The sequence below is a fragment of the Malania oleifera genome, chromosome 9 (genome assembly GCF_029873635.1).
Source record: "Malania oleifera isolate guangnan ecotype guangnan chromosome 9, ASM2987363v1, whole genome shotgun sequence".
In the NCBI taxonomy this organism is placed as follows: domain Eukaryota; kingdom Viridiplantae; phylum Streptophyta; class Magnoliopsida; order Santalales; family Ximeniaceae; genus Malania; species Malania oleifera.
This window is the reverse complement of record NC_080425.1, coordinates 86,468,459-86,484,540: the sequence shown is the minus strand read 5'-3', so window position 1 is coordinate 86,484,540 and position 16,082 is coordinate 86,468,459. Positions and strand designations below refer to the sequence as shown.

General features: G+C 35.8%; 2 protein-coding genes across 2 annotated transcripts; one reads left to right on the top strand and one right to left on the bottom strand.

Annotated features, from left to right (window-relative positions):
• Nucleotides 1-1,592: 1,592 nt before the first annotated feature.
• Nucleotides 1,593-6,723, top strand: LOC131163748 (probable GTP diphosphokinase RSH2, chloroplastic). The gene is made up of 6 exons (XM_058120455.1): nt 1,593-2,758; nt 2,849-3,034; nt 4,261-4,721; nt 5,157-5,315; nt 5,390-5,741; nt 6,198-6,723. The coding sequence occupies exons 1-6, from the start codon at nt 2,093-2,095 to the stop codon at nt 6,510-6,512; spliced, it is 2,139 nt and encodes a 712-aa protein (XP_057976438.1). The 5' UTR covers nt 1,593-2,092; the 3' UTR covers nt 6,513-6,723.
• Nucleotides 6,724-6,993: 270 nt separating this feature from the next.
• LOC131163749 (transcription initiation factor TFIID subunit 9) lies at nt 6,994-9,989 on the bottom strand. The gene is made up of 3 exons (XM_058120456.1): nt 9,504-9,989; nt 8,140-8,417; nt 6,994-7,468 (listed from the first exon to the last, which is right to left on the bottom strand). Exons 2-3 carry the CDS (start codon nt 8,395-8,397, stop codon nt 7,196-7,198), a joined length of 531 nt encoding a protein of 176 aa, XP_057976439.1. The 5' UTR covers nt 8,398-8,417; nt 9,504-9,989; the 3' UTR covers nt 6,994-7,195.
• Nucleotides 9,990-16,082: the final 6,093 nt, after the last annotated feature.

Sequence of the window (16,082 nt, the reverse complement as noted above, 5' to 3'; positions counted from 1 at the left end):
CTCGGGAGACATCTCCATTAGCATTCACGATCCTCGCTGGCTCACAGAGAATTCTCACCATCCACTGGCTCACAGAGCAACCTCTCACCATCCACGATTCCCGTTAGCTCACAAAGTAAACTCTCACCATCCACAGGTACCGTTAGCTCGTTAGTGCATCTATCGAGAATTAAACTCCCGATGCTCCTTACTTGCTAATGGCTTTCCACTGCATCATGCCCGTAGAGACTTCTTCATTTTTTATGTAATATTAATTAGGCTACAATTCACATTTTTAAATTTGCCATTTAGGCAAGATCACGAAATTCAAATTTATAGAAAAAATTAAATTTAAAATATTTTGCTAAATTACTTTTATACCCATATCTATAACTTACAATTCAAATTTCCATAAAGAAGAATGCACGAGGCGGAAGAGTCACATAAGGAAGAGTCATTCTAGAAGATGTATTAACTAATATATATAATATTTTAATGAGTAAAAGTGAAGATAGGTACAGCATAATGGATGAGATCATGAGAACATATAATATCATATAATTATAGTGTCCCCAACTTACACGCCATGCGCCTGATAAAGCTGATCACTCTGTGGGGCCCTCCCCCCACCATCTCCTTTAACTTCAAAAACCCTAAAAGGCAGATCACATCCACTCCCAGAATTATTAATTATTAATTTTAATTTTAACACCACAGTATAAATAAATTAATAAAAAAAATATCTAAAATGATTATTATTATTATTATATAATACGAACACCCTCTTGCCTTTATCGTAAAGCAAGTTCATCAAATTCAAATATAAAATATATTGGTTTTGGACGCATATATTGTATCTATTTTATATTTTAAAATTTAAACTTTATTATTTAGAAACTTTAAAAAATTATTTAAATTTTCTTACATTTTTTAATTTATTATTTTTAAAGAATTACGGGAATTGAGAAAATAATGGAAAGTTTTGAAGACTAATTTGAGTTTTAAAATAAAAATTATTACACATAATTTTTAAATACAATTATAAAAATAACTTGTAATAAGTGTATTTTTTTAACTAATAGAATAAATAAATAAGAAAGAGAATATAAATATTTAATATTATTTTTAAACAATATATAAAATAAATTAAGTATACAAATCACGAGAATAAGATGAGTAATTATGTTGATTAGTGAGTATCAAATAAATGAATTATAATAAGAAAATACATTTAAGCAATCACTAATTTTATTACAACATTAATAGTTTTAAAGATAACATCACTTTATATTTAATGATAAGTATTTTTTTTATCAACGTCTTTGAATAATTTAAAAATTATTAATTTTTAGAAATATTTTTTAAGCCAAACTTATTTCTAAAAATAAATTAAAATAGTAAACTTTTTAAAAAAATAATAATTGACTAAAATGTATTTAGTTTATTATGTCTTTAATATAATTTTTTTTAATTATTAACCGTACTTATTTAATTTCAAGCGAAAGCCTAATCGCACCCAATAGGTTAATCTCCAAATATAGCTATTCAGAGAAAGAAGAAAGAAGTCAAAGTGCAATTACCTATAATTGGACGGGCATGGGCTAATGGGCTCTATCGTCTTTGTACTTTCGAGGTCATTCCTGTCATTTCACCGTTCGTTTTGCGTGGCTTGTTAGATTCAGAGAAACAAAAATTGAAAAAGACCAACACGCCCTCAGCCCCTCTCTCTCTCGGCAATTCCAAGCTTCTTCAACTCTCTGGCGTCGAAACTTGGACTTGGGTTTTGTAAATTTCTCCGACCCATTTCGCTTTCACCCAAATTCAGAGAATTTTCTCAATTTTCTGGGTCCAAAAACTGAGAATAAATCTGTAAATACTGTAGGTTCAGTTTCTTCTACCGGCACGCCTCTTTGATTTTTCGTTTGCTTTTCTTCATTTCTAGGGCATCTTTCATTCTTTGATTTGATTGGATCTATTGCTAGGAAGCAATTTCTTGTGAGTTTGAATCACTCCCCTCCTCATTGGGTTTTTCATATTTGTCCTTAATTTGCGAGGCGTCGATCTGAATCTGAATTGAGCAGTCTGAAAGAGGGAAATCCTCGGCCCCTTTGCCATGGCGGTCTCAACTATAGCATTATATGCTAGTCCCCCGAGCAGCGTGTGCTCGACGCCGCACCCTTGCCAGATCAACTCACACTCGCCGTACGACTTTGAAGTGAATTCGCGGCCGTCGTCTTCGTCGTCCCCTGCGGCATCCTCGTCTCAGAAGCCGATGATCGGTGGCCTCTCGTGCTTGTTCTCTTCTTCTACGGTGAGGCACGTCTCGTCCTCGTCGAGCTTCGCTAATGGCGGAGAAGAGTTGGGATTGCTGTGGCACGACAGAGGGGACGAATTGAGTAGCTCTTTTAGCTATTCCCCGCACCCGTCTTTTGGGTCTTCCTCGAAGAGGGATCAGAGTCCGGTATCGGTGCTCCAAGGCCCCGTATCGTGCAGCAGTAGTCATGGGTTGTTCAATGGGTTTGTGCGAAACGCTTTGGGATCGTGTATTGATTATGACTCCCCGAGCTTTCAGATGCACGGTGGTAGCGCGATCGAGATGGATTCTTCTTCTGTTCTGGTGGATGAGCTCACTTTTAACATGGATGATAATGTTGTGGAAACAATTTCTGATCCATATGCTAAAGATTTGCTTTCGGGTGCCCAGTTGAGGCATAAGATGTTTTGCGATGATTTTGTTGTTAAGGCTTTTTATGAAGCTGAAAAGGCGCATAGAGGACAGGTAAATTGAGTTAAATTTTAATGCGAATTTCATACTGTATTTGGGAGTGAGTTTATTCAGATGGAAAGGTTTTGTGTTTCGTTTCTGTAGATGCGAGCAAGCGGGGATCCTTATTTGCAGCATTGTGTGGAAACGGCAGTTCTGCTGGCACTAATTGGTGCTAATTCCACTGTAGTCGCTGCAGGCTTATTGCACGACACGCTTGACGATTCTTTTACGAGTTATGACTACATTTTCAGGACTTTCGGAGCTGGGGTTGCTGATTTGGTTGAAGGGGTAAGAGGGTTCAATTAATGCGCAAGTTATTTGTGTTGTTTGGACCCTTTTTTTGGGTTAGTTCAGCTTTGACAATTAGCAGATGGTTACTACCTAACACCGGATTTGAATATCTATGTAAGAAACGAGAGGGAATTATCCCTTGAATGGGGTGATTTGAATATCTGCAAGCTTTGTGTTTGTATGTGCTTAACTTACTGCATGAGCTGCCTTGTACAGCTTTCATTTGATTTTCTGTATGCCATTTTTAGTCGATTCTGTAGTTATTGGATTTGAACTGGGTAGATAATGCTGAGATGTAGTATCTATGTTCGTTTTCCTTGATGCTGGGTGTCTGACTGAATATGAGAGTTACTTCCTTTATTTATGAAATTGTGTTTCATTGGATGTCGCCCTTGCATGGTTGGTTTGTGTGACAGTGCTGCTACCAGATAAATATTTTTAGTCTGTCTTAGTTAATTAGTTTTGTTCTGTTGGATAGGAAGAGAATACCAAGTTTGTATTTGCATTGAATTGAATGTGCATTGTAAGTATGACTCCATAGTTTTCCATAGCACAAACCAAGTTTATATTTGCATTGAATTGAGTGTGGATTGTAAGTATGACTCCATAGTTTTCCATAGCAACAAACCAAGTTTATATTTGCATTGAACTGAGTGTGGATTGTAAGTATGACTCCATAGTTTTCCATAGCAACAAATGATAAAGTTTGACTCTGTCTTGTGATTTTTTACCTTCTTTACAAGTTCCTTCGTTGATGAATTAATCAATGCATTCCATCTTTGTTTTGTAATACCTTTTCATCTTTTATTCTTTTAAAAGCAAAATTTCCTGATGTAGGCTTCTAACTGATATGAGTATTTTGATTGTCTCAGTATTTTGTATTTCTTCTGTTTTGTTTACATGAAAAACTATACTTATTTTTAGTTACATTTTGGAGATGAGTTGAATGCCAAATACGTGTCTTATTTAGGAATATAGTAATATTTCATGTTTTAATGACTTCAATTTCCCTGTTGTATCATTTAGTTTCTCATATACCCACTAACTAGAACTTGGGAGGCTTGAAGTGTGGTGCAAGTATGCGCTCTCTAATTTTTTTTATTGTATTTGTTGAGGTTGCATGCTCAGATATGTAATTTACTAGGAGTAAGGAACAGAAATAAACCCCCAAGGCTTCAAAGAATGGCATTTTTGACTGTCCCAATGTTGTGCAATTTGTATAGGTGTCCAAGCTAAGTCAATTCAGCAAGCTTGCACGAGAGAACAATACAGCAAATAAAACTGTGGAGGCAGATCGATTGCACACCATGTTTCTTGCAATGGCAGATGCCAGGGCTGTCCTCATAAAATTGGCAGATCGATTACATAATATGACAACATTGGAGGCATTACCTGTGGCGAAGCAACAGAGGTTTGCTAAAGAAACATTGGAGATTTTTGTACCCTTGGCAAACCGTTTAGGAATTTCTAGTTGGAAGGAGCAGCTAGAGAACTTGTGCTTCAGGCATCTTAACCCAGACCAGCACACTGAGTTATCCTCCAAGCTTGTGAAGTCCTTTGATGAGGCAATGATTACTTCTGCTATAGAGAAGCTAGAGCATGCTCTTAAAGATGGAGCAATTGCATACCACGGCCTTTACGGGCGGCACAAAACCTTATATAGCATTTACTGCAAAATGTTAAAGTACACACTCTCTCTCTCTCTCTCTCTCTCAATGAATTTGATTGAATTTGCATCTGTAATGTTGATATTAGGTGTTATGACTTGCTAGTGAGCCCAACCAATAGGTTACTAGGTCATGGACTTTGATATGTTAGCTGGTTCTAGTTACAAAAGCCAAATTTTCATCTATTAAAAATGCTCTAAAATCAACATTTTCAACATACCCAGTTGTGTGAAACTTGACTGAATTTCGAAAAAAAAATTTGCAATATTGCTAATTCTTGATATTTATGAATTGCAGTTTTTCTAATAGTAGTCACCCTTAGCATCCTTATTGCCTTGTTATCTAAATCATGATTGTTTTGTTGAAAATCTTTGCACAATGATTAATATCTGCACTGTGGCTTATTATCTGCTATTACATTCACACAGATAGAGGTGATTGTTGTTGTGCAGAAAGAAGCTGACCATGGATGAAATCCATGATATTCATGGACTTCGACTCATTGTTGAAAATGAGGAAGACTGTTATAAAGCATTGAGAATTGTTCATCAATTGTGGTCTGAAGTACCTGGAAAGCTCAAGGACTACATAAATCACCCAAAGTTTAATGGGTATGTAAGGTCATAGTTCACAAGTGTGATACTGCCAATTAATCATTCCTTTTAACTTTAGTTGTACTTTATAGGTACCAATCTCTTCATACAGTGGTCGTGGGTGAAGGCATGGTTCCCCTTGAAGTTCAGATCCGGACGAAAGAGATGCATTTACAAGCTGAGTTTGGGTTTGCAGCTCATTGGAGGTACAAGGAAGGTGATTGTATACATTCTTCATTTGTGCTTCAGATGGTTGAGTGGGCCAGATGGGTTGTCACCTGGCAGTGTGAGACGATGAGCAGAGATCCATCATCTATTGGTTATAGTGATTCCATGAAGCCTCCCTGCTCATTCCCTTCCCATTCTGATGGCTGTCCGTATTCTTATAAACTTAGCTGCGGCGATGATGGACCTATCTTTGTCATCATGATTGAAAATGATAAGGTATATTTTTGAAACTCAATTTTTTGTTTTGGCTTACCTTCCATCAGTCACTTTCTAGTTAAGATGTCAAAAATTATCAAGGTAGACCCTGTGGTTTCACCTAATATCTAAATGGAATTCATTTTGGTTTATGCTGTCTTGAATTTGATTCAAACTTGTTGAAGTGATGGTGTGTGTGTGTGTGTACACTTATTTTATATATATATATATATATATATATTTATGCCACTTATTTCAATTTTAACTTGCGTTGAACTAGAGTATATGGTAACTGGCAATGCAATGCAAATTGTTGTTGCATGGACTCCCACATGCACTGATCTTCTATACCCAACAACTGATTACAATTATTCATATTGTCAACAATGATGTCTTGGCTCTGCATTCCATTTTGGCTATTGGATTCTTTGGGTGAGGATGCAATTTTAACCTAATCTTTCTTATTGTGTGCTTCAGATGTCCGTACAGGAGGTCCCCGCAAACTCAACAGTGATGAATCTGCTGGAGAGGGCTGGGAGGGGGAGCTCCAGATGGACTCCTGACGGGTTGCCCATGAAGGAAGAATTGAGGCCAAGGCTCAATCACAAGCTGGTTACCGATCCCTCCTGCAAGTTGAAAATGGGTGACGTTGTGGAGCTAACCCCACCCATACCTGATAAATCCCTGATTGAGTGTAGGGAAGAGATCCAGCGAATGTATGATCGGGGCCTGACCATATCAAGCACAGGGCCTGCTGCTGCAGCTGGTGGTCTGGCTGGGTGGAGAAGTTGACCATTGTTTGGCTGTCCTATTTGTAGTACAGCATCAAGTGCCGGTCAATTATTGTATATATGTGACGATTATTTGTACTCTTCACACCCTTTCAAAACCCAAAAAAGGGAAGAAAAAAACAAGAATGGGAATTGTACAGAACAGCTTTGTGGTCTTTGGGGAAACAATGACTAACTGCATTCAACGGAAGGTCCAAAGTTTTATGTTTAAAGGATGTCTGTGCTTCCAGGTTGTTTTGGCCTTGCAGTACGTATCCATGCATCTTCTACAGAAAAATTATTTTGTCCACTTATCTATTTTACCGACGCAACTTATTTGTCCTCTCCGCCCTCCCCCTCATTACCCAGCGCAAAAAAGAAATTAGGGTAAATTGTCACATGGAATGCGTATGGTGAGTTCGTATCGCCCACCAAAACTTCACTAGTTTCCTGAGAGAACTGCAAGCTTGTATATGCGTCAGTTAAAATTTAAGCAGAGTACATGTCCAAAAGAATTATGCTATCAGCATAAGCATTCAACTGTTTCAATTCCTCAATACAAAAACTGTCAATAAGTATTCTCATCATTACATGGTAAATAGCAATATAAGTCTAATAAATCATCCATCTCCCCTCTTGCCTCTCCTGGCATCGAAGTTACTGCCAAGAGCGTGTTTCTCCAAAGGCCCTTGGTTGAAAATTCTCTCACCTCGGGCGTTTAGCTCCAAGAGGAAAGGAGATCCTTTGATGAGTGTGCTGCAGCAAATCTGTCTTATGCTCTTGAGACAAGTTGGGGTCAACACTTTCTTCATCTTCCTCTGTTTCTTCCATAGGCTGAGCAGTTTGTTTCTTTGGGATCACAAGTTGGTAGTTGGGGCTGATCAATGTGTCTTGTTCAGGTGGGAGTGGGATTCCAGGCCCTGCTATTGACTTTGGCAATGGGATCTTGTTCCTGTTCCTAGCTAGCTCTAGTAGGACCTGATGAATGTTAATATGTTATCAACCATTCTACCACTCGAGCAAAAACTGACAAATGCAACCACAAATTCAGTTTCTGAACCATTCTGAAATTATTTTCAGAGCTAAGAACAAGATTCTGAAATCAGGAAAGAAACTGCAAGGATGGTTTATGAGCACAACCATCATCTAAAATCCCTAGCAATATAACACATGATACAAGTAAAAGAACGGGAAAAAAAGAAAAGGAGAAGGTTACATGGTTCAATAATATGTACAAATAAGATGCAGCAATTCAGAGGGTATCTATACATAGAGTTGTTTGTCCCCCATATACAGCAAAAACCAAAAACGTTCCAACATCAGGTTGCTACTTAGCCCAAAATCAGTCAAAGGCCCAACTGCCCAAACCCTCCCACCAATATTAGCAAATTCCACCATTGCTAAACCCATAGTTGAAGTCCTGATATCTAAAACATTAATGCCTCTTACAGGTGTTCTCAAAAATTTTATTAAGCTCTACAGAATTTAACTCAATTTTCCATAGAGACAAGTTAAATTGGATGCATAATAAAAGCATAGCCGCCCATGCATTAAACTCTGGAGACCAAATAATATTGCATAGGAGAAAAGCATATTACAGGTTTAAAATCCAAAAGAATAGCACATTAAGAAATATATATATATGCTACCTCTCGTGGTGGGGGTTGAGAGAAGCTGAAATTGACTTTCGATTGAATAGCAAGCTTCACATCATCACAGTCTATTGTTGCCTTGCCAGCATGCTCTGAGTAGACTTGTGCATCTGTCAATACGTCAACAACATAGCGATACCATAGTTCTAGAAATTGGTGTACAACACGAGGTTCGTAGTCGTCAACACCCATTGATTTTAGAAGTGATTTCACAATCTTTGCATCCCTCGGCAAATCCTCATCTCCTTCTGCCATATTTATGCTGGCCCTTTCACCTGGATAATAAACAAGTAAATCAGTTATTAAAATGTACAGTTCCCAAAATTGCTATCCTCAAGGCATGGCAAAAACAACGCTATAACCAGGCATACTTTTGAAATCATCACATATTCGTGAAAATTCTGAAAATTTGGTACTAGATTCAAACCTCAAGACTTGAATACGACAAAATAAACCGAGAAAGATTTGATTGTAACTTCAATATATTTGACAAAATTTTGGGGAAAAAATGGGCCTTCAATTTGGGTTTTTCAAATGAATTTGACCTAGTAGGCCAAAAATTCAAAAAATTTTCCAAATTCAGCCCAATAAATAGGAAGAACAATGAAATCAAGCAGTTGACAGCTTGAGAATAAAATTGCAGTCCATTCTAAGTGTCGTCATTCTTTATTTGTTTTGAATAACTCATAAATTTCAAAAATACTTTGAAGAATTATTTGAAGTTCATAGGTGTTGGTTGTAATTTCGGAATGGCTAAAATATATTTAATTTAATTGACAAATTGGCAGTTCAAAGCATAGTAGAGCTACATGAATATTTTCCTGCCAATCCACACAATCTAAAGCAATACAGCCAGAAAGTTAAAATGTTGTTCGAATCATTATTTACCACCTTGATTCAATTTATTCTAGGTATACCCCTGCCCCTCCCATAGCCTTAACATCAATTTGAATACATTCTGAAAATTTGGAACTATTTGAGATTTGTTACCATTGGCCAACCTAAACACCTGAAAAGTAACAAACAAGTTCAAGTTTGATTAAACATTTTTCATTGATCCCTTGATTTAAAAATTTCAATCACTTCAAGGAGGAGGACGAGAAGGAGAAGAAGAAAAAGAAATTAATGATGGGGATGGCGACGATGATGACAATGACAACGAAATGATGATGAGGATGAGGATGAGGACGATAATGATGATCAAGATGCTATACTTGGAAACCAAAATCATATTGAATCACCTCAAAATTGAAGAATTTGATTCAAGAAATATCGCAAGAGCTTCAATTGCACTAATCTGACAAGCATGAAAAGTTATCAATTTTTTCCATAACCATTAACCAATAAAGCTATCAATTTACCTTAATGCTAGGAAACACGGATACTAATAAGAAGACGAACGCGAACACAAACACGAACTTCTACCGAACCCTAGCTCTCGCTCGCGACCTTTGAACCTCCCTCCCAGTCTCTGTCGCCAGAAATTGCAGCCCAGAAGGAGAAGATGGAAACGACTAACTTACCCTAGATCTTGTGACCTTCGAACCTCCCTCCCAAACTCAACGGCTGGCACATGCTTGATGATCGGAGAACAACGCAACCCACCCACAGCTGCAAGTCCCTCTATCCTTCTCCATCTGCTGCCAAAGGAGATGGCATCACGAACTGGGGAAAAAATCTTGATCATTAATTGACCAAAATATCCCTCTACTCCATTTAAATACTTGGATTACTATTGCAAAAATACCCTTAACTTGGCCATATGGGCCTGGGCCCAGCTGCTGTTTGGCCATGGGGCTGGGCAGAACACCAGCCCAGTGCACGCAATGTCATGGATCTGAGCCCTCGGATATTTAGATGCATAAATAATTCTATATATACATGAATATATGTGCGCGAGTTTGCTGTTAGCCTGTTACCATAAATACATAATATCACCTCGGCAATACATAATATCACCTCGGCAATACATTTCATTTAAAAGGAAAAACATTCGTAAATACATATATTTCTAATATTAATTAACTAATGTATCCCGGTCGTATTGTATCCTTATTTTTTACAAAATTACCATATTTGTTTCATTGTGTATCTATCTGTAGGGGTGACCAAACGTTGCGTTCGGTCAAATTTGGTTAATTAACCAAGTCAACTGAAATTTTTTATTAATGAAAATTGTTAACCGAATTGACCGAATAGAGGGGCGTCACTCAATTGAACCTGGCTAAATTACCTTTTCGAGTAATTCGATTAACCAAATTTAATCGAATTAATTTAAAATTAATTAATAAAAACATTATATAATTGTAAATTTTTTACCAAATACTAATTAACATATTAACAAATTAATATATACTAATTAACATATTAACAAATTAGCATATACTAATTAACATATTAACAAATTAACATATACTAATTTATATTTAAAATTTAATTAATTATTGAATTAGTTATTTCGGTTAACCGAATTAACATTCCTCTTAACCGATTAACCGAATTTTGTAAAATCATAACCAAACCGACGGATCATGTGTTCTTAACCGAACCAAACCGACTAATTTCTGTTGGTTAATTTAGGTTTCCCCGAATTATGCTCACCCCTATCTATCTGTACTCGTTCCCGTGTCCGTACCGGTGCTTCCTAGCCTTAATATCTTTCAAAATTAATTTCTAGATTCATCAAATGATGAATAAATCCCCAAATCATAATTCAATCTAATTGCTCACCCATATTGACCCATTTTAAGTTGATTGATATGAATTAAAATGACAAAGTTACATTAGTAAGTTATTTAATGAAAATCTTATAATTGAAAAATGAGGAAAAGACTAAAATTCTGATATTTGTCTGCAAAATTAGGATTAATGAAGTTAAGTTTGTATTAAAAAAAAATGAAAAATGAAAAATCTATAGAATGGGATGACATCAAATTGAAGTTTGGAAATTCCAAAAGATAATTGAATTATTTGACTAACTAATTTACTTACACAATTATAAGAACTATCAAAATGGCATGAATGGAGAAAAAAACACTTTCATACCTATATATAAAAATTAGGAAGGTATACAAAATTTTAATACCTATTGAGTAATTCAACTAATGAGTCATATCTGGGAAAAATAATAATTGATAGACAAAGATTAAGCCTAGAAATGAGGGTTTCCAGATACCAAAGTTGATTTTATGCCACCAAGGTTGACGAAGGAAGCTATGTATATTTTAACAAGATTAATAAAAAAAAAAATCAAAGAAAAAAAGGGGAAAAGAAGGGGGACTTACACATGGTTCTTATTGGCTTGGAAAAAGCTTATGATAAGAAACTAAGGAAGTTCTATGATGGATTCTAAAAAATCAGAATATGCAACAAGTATACTCATTTAGGATATGTATGATATATATTAACTAGCATTAGAGTACAAATGGAGAGGCTCACAAATTTCAATCACAATAGGTGTGCATGATCTGCTCTAGATCTTATCTTTTTGCATTAGTGATGTAAGTTCTACTAGCCACTAGGAATATCCAAAATGAGGTTCCACAATGAATGGGCAAATAATATTGTCTTAATTAATAAAAAATAGGGATGGAATAAAATCTAATTGTAATTAGGGAGAGAAGTTTAGGAACCTAGAGTTTTAGGATAAGTAGAAATAAGACACTACAAATCATGATAGTAGGAATATTGAAGAACAGATTAAACTTGATGGTTAAGAAATTAATAGCACTAATAGAATTTGATACCTTGGAATTATTATGCAAGCTGAAGGAGAAACTAGAGAGATGCTTTGGGCATGTTGTGTGATTGTAGAACAACCTTAAAAATTAAAAAGAAATTTTTATAGGGCGACTATACTAGCTATGCTATATGAATTAGAATATTGGACAACTAAAAAACAACATATCCAAAAATTGAAAGTTGCTCAAATGAGAATGCTAAAGTGGATGAATAGTATAACTCTAAAAGATAAATTAAAGAATGAACATATTTGTTGTAAGTTAGGCGTAGCACGTGTAGAAGATAAGGGAGTGGAAATTACGATAGTTTGTGCCCTTGCAACATAGATCACATGACACATTAGTCAGGAGTACGCTTGTCGGTGTTAGTGGTAGCAAGAGGGAGAGGTTAGACCTCGAACAACTTGGACTAAGATAGTAAATAAGGTTTTGACAAGCCTTCAAAAATGATATCACACTAGACCGTGCAGAATGAGCAGAAAAAGGATTCATGTAACTAATTCCACCGGATTTGAGGTTTGATTGTGGTTTGTGGTTTTGTTGTTGTTGTTGTTGTTGTTGTTGTTTGTAATTAATGTGCATCAATATCAAAATCCATAATTGGACATATTTTATACAATTCTTCAATCCATGAGTGGTAGAGAATTCCAAGACACTAGAGAAAAAAATATTATATGCCAACCGAATGTTGCATTTTTATTCATAGCACAATCACTTTGACAAATGTTATGAGATTTGGGATACCTTGGGAAAAATAAATTGAGCCCATCCATCAAGAGGAGGTAACTAAGGTAAGACGAGGTAAGTAATAGGGTTGGCAGTGTGAAGCTTTCGCCTACTTCTCAAAATTACATTTGGAATTAGAAATTGGGTACACAAAAAAAAAATTTTCCCCTTTCAATCAACCATATGATCTTTAGTAGCGAGCAACGTTCGGAAAGGGTATTATCACCAAAAAAAAAAAGGTGAATCAAGGAGGCTGCATTGTGAAAATCGGATGCAATATAATGAATATATACTCTTATTTTCATTTAAGTTTTTACCCTGCAGATCCCCACCATGGCAAGTAGCTCGCCATACCCATTTCATCACATCCACACCACATTCAAAAAAAGAGGGGGGGGGGGGGGGGGGGGGGGAAAGAGTGAAGCATGAAGGGGGAAAAAAGTTGAGAAATCCAAACAACACAAACACCTCATGAGGCGAATTGACCACGTAGCTCATGAAAAAATTTACGCACAGAAAAGAATAGAACTCACCTTCAAATTGCTCGCGAAATGTCAACGCGAATTGTCGCATTTTGCTCCGTTTCTGATAAATGTAACGCCCCAAACCCATAAACCCTAGTTCGGCACGTTATACTTGATAAAACGTGATAATCCATATTTCATAACATATGCAGCGGAAAATATAAACATAATCTCCATAAACATAGTTCTACAATACCAACATTCCATAATACCAGAGTTTGCTATATCCTAACTAGAAGTCCATAAAATTTATCCATCACTTGCATTTTCCATAGATACATACATCTCCAAAACATTCCAGTATATTCACAACCATTCCATTCTCTACTCAATAACCTTTAAACATAAAAAACATAAAACATAGAATATTTACATCCCCAATGTTTATCATAATATACCATTTCTCTTTTACAATCCTAAAAAATGCTAAAACCCTCAAGCTCCTAAGCCCGACCTCGAGGATGTCCTGAAAAAGAAACATTCATATTTGGGTGAGACACATCTCAGTAAGGAAAGAAATATACATATTAAAACAGCATGTTACTAACATGAGGTATATAAAAATCATTTCAATTACATTTGCAAATCATTAACATAACTTGGAAATTGTATTTTGAACCTAATCAAACACATGCAGAAATTTAACCTACAAGATTACTCAAGAATAGGGGTGATTACCCGCTCATACAAGTAGCATCTCTCTGTTATGATACATAGGTAACCCTAAGGTCACAATTAAAACATACCAGGGCACTTACCTTATTCAGTAAGCCCTCAAGTGTTAGATTAATCTCGTACTCACGCATTCAACAATAGTTTACCGGCAAAGGCCCTAAGGATAGGAAAATCTACCCGCCTATATAAATAGGTTCCCTCTGCCCTAGTACGTTATGCAGCTACTGCCACATCTGAAGCTACTAGTGCACTCGCCTTTCTCAATAAGCCCTCAAGCAAAGAGTTTGCCTTACCCAATCGTAATATGTTCTACGTACATACATACTTCTAATATCATAATACATCATTCATTTCTGTCATTATACATTCATACACATTCATTTATGTTCATAACTTAACTTTACATTTTGTTTCACTTTAAAAGACTCTTTCCCATTCGTATCGTTCACATTTGTCATTTCATCTCATTGTCATTTCATCATCATTTCCTTGCATAACATTTCATTTCATTACTTCGTAGTACAGCCGGTCTTTAGTTATCATCAGTTAGTTTTCACATAAAAATGCGTTTGAATCTGCTAACATGACTGTCTTTCAGTTATCTTACATTTACATGGTTGCATTTAACATACACAAACAACATTGTCTATATCATATTTTATTCATAAGCTTTACTTACTTAACCTGCATCTCATATATCTAACATATATTTGCACAGAATATCATGACACACAGTTTTAACAGTAAAATTCATATACATTTCTCACAAAATAAGCCAACCCATAATTAACATTGATATATTGAAAATACATTTCATTTCTTAATTAATTACTTAGAAAAATTTCTTTCCACTTCCATTCGTTTACTTTTATATATACATAACTATATAAACATTCCTAAGCTCAGAAAACATAATTTCATGGCTGGCATTTTAAACCCATATATAAACATATATATAAAAGTAACACATAATACATTTTAATTCATGAAAAACCTGATTTAATATATAAATTTCCCCCTTACCTGACTTTCAACTACGCTTGTAGGATCCCCGAATTGATACCCACACGGCGTTCACCTGGACCCTGAATCCAAAAATCCTAACTTAATTAAAATAAATTCCAATTAACTTAAATCTTAAAGGAAATACTTATTTACTACTTCTTAAACTCCAAATAACAATATTCTTTAAGAAAATCCCCAAATAACTAACTTACCCTGATTTTGGGATGTTTCCCAAACCTCACAACCCAACGATCAGCTGTTACAGCTTTGAAGAGAATGATCCCACAAACCTTCTAGTGGTTCCGGATCGTCAAACTGGGTCAAAATCGGCCCAAAATCAAAGAGAGAAGGTGGGAAAACCGTATTTTAGAGAGAGAAGAAGAGAATTCCTGAGGTTTTGCGCTGAAAATGAAGAAAGAGCCTATTTATACTCAAGGCTTCGTCGACGAGACACGTCGATTCATCGACAAGGCGCTATAGAGACTTCGCTGACGAGAAGATACCTTCGTCGGCGAAATTCAGAGTTCTAAATATATTCTCTCGGGATTCCTTTGTCGACGAGAAACAGACTTCGTCAACGAACTTAAAAGGACACTCGTCGACGAATACAGGACATTCGTCGACGAGGCCTGCTTTTCCTTCTAATTTCTTTCCTTTTTCCTTCATTATCCATTAGTCTATTTCATTTATTATATTTTCTAATTATTTAAATTCCGGGGTCATTACATAAAATATCATGAATTTTTGTGAGAAACTCAATTTCCAATATTATCATCCCCTTACGTGCAAACCAAATTCACTCTTGTTAACTTTACACACGCTAAAGAAGATTGGTTTCTAAATGAAAATGCTATAACCACTTACCCGAAGAACAATATTTTCACCTGAGTACAAAACAATCTCCCAACTCACAAGATGATCCCTCCCGACCCAAAGAAGTCCCTTATAATCCTTTCTAACCTAGCTGCTATGCTTACAAACGAAAGACAGTGGAACAATAAAAAATAAAGAGAATTAAGAATAGTTTAAACATTTATATAAAAGCTCAGTGTACTTGTAAGTATTTATCTTATATGTGAGGCAGGTGGGGAACTTCTATGGATGCATTAGCAACTTTGGCTCAGAGATTTGCTTTATATATTGTGGATAGACATTGGAAAAGAAATGAAAATTGGAAATCTTGTAGATATCTTCCTGCCTCTTCTTATTTAATTTTTCGTCCACTCAAAGGGTTGCTTTCAAGTTGTAGACAAAAATCATTTGTTAGCAA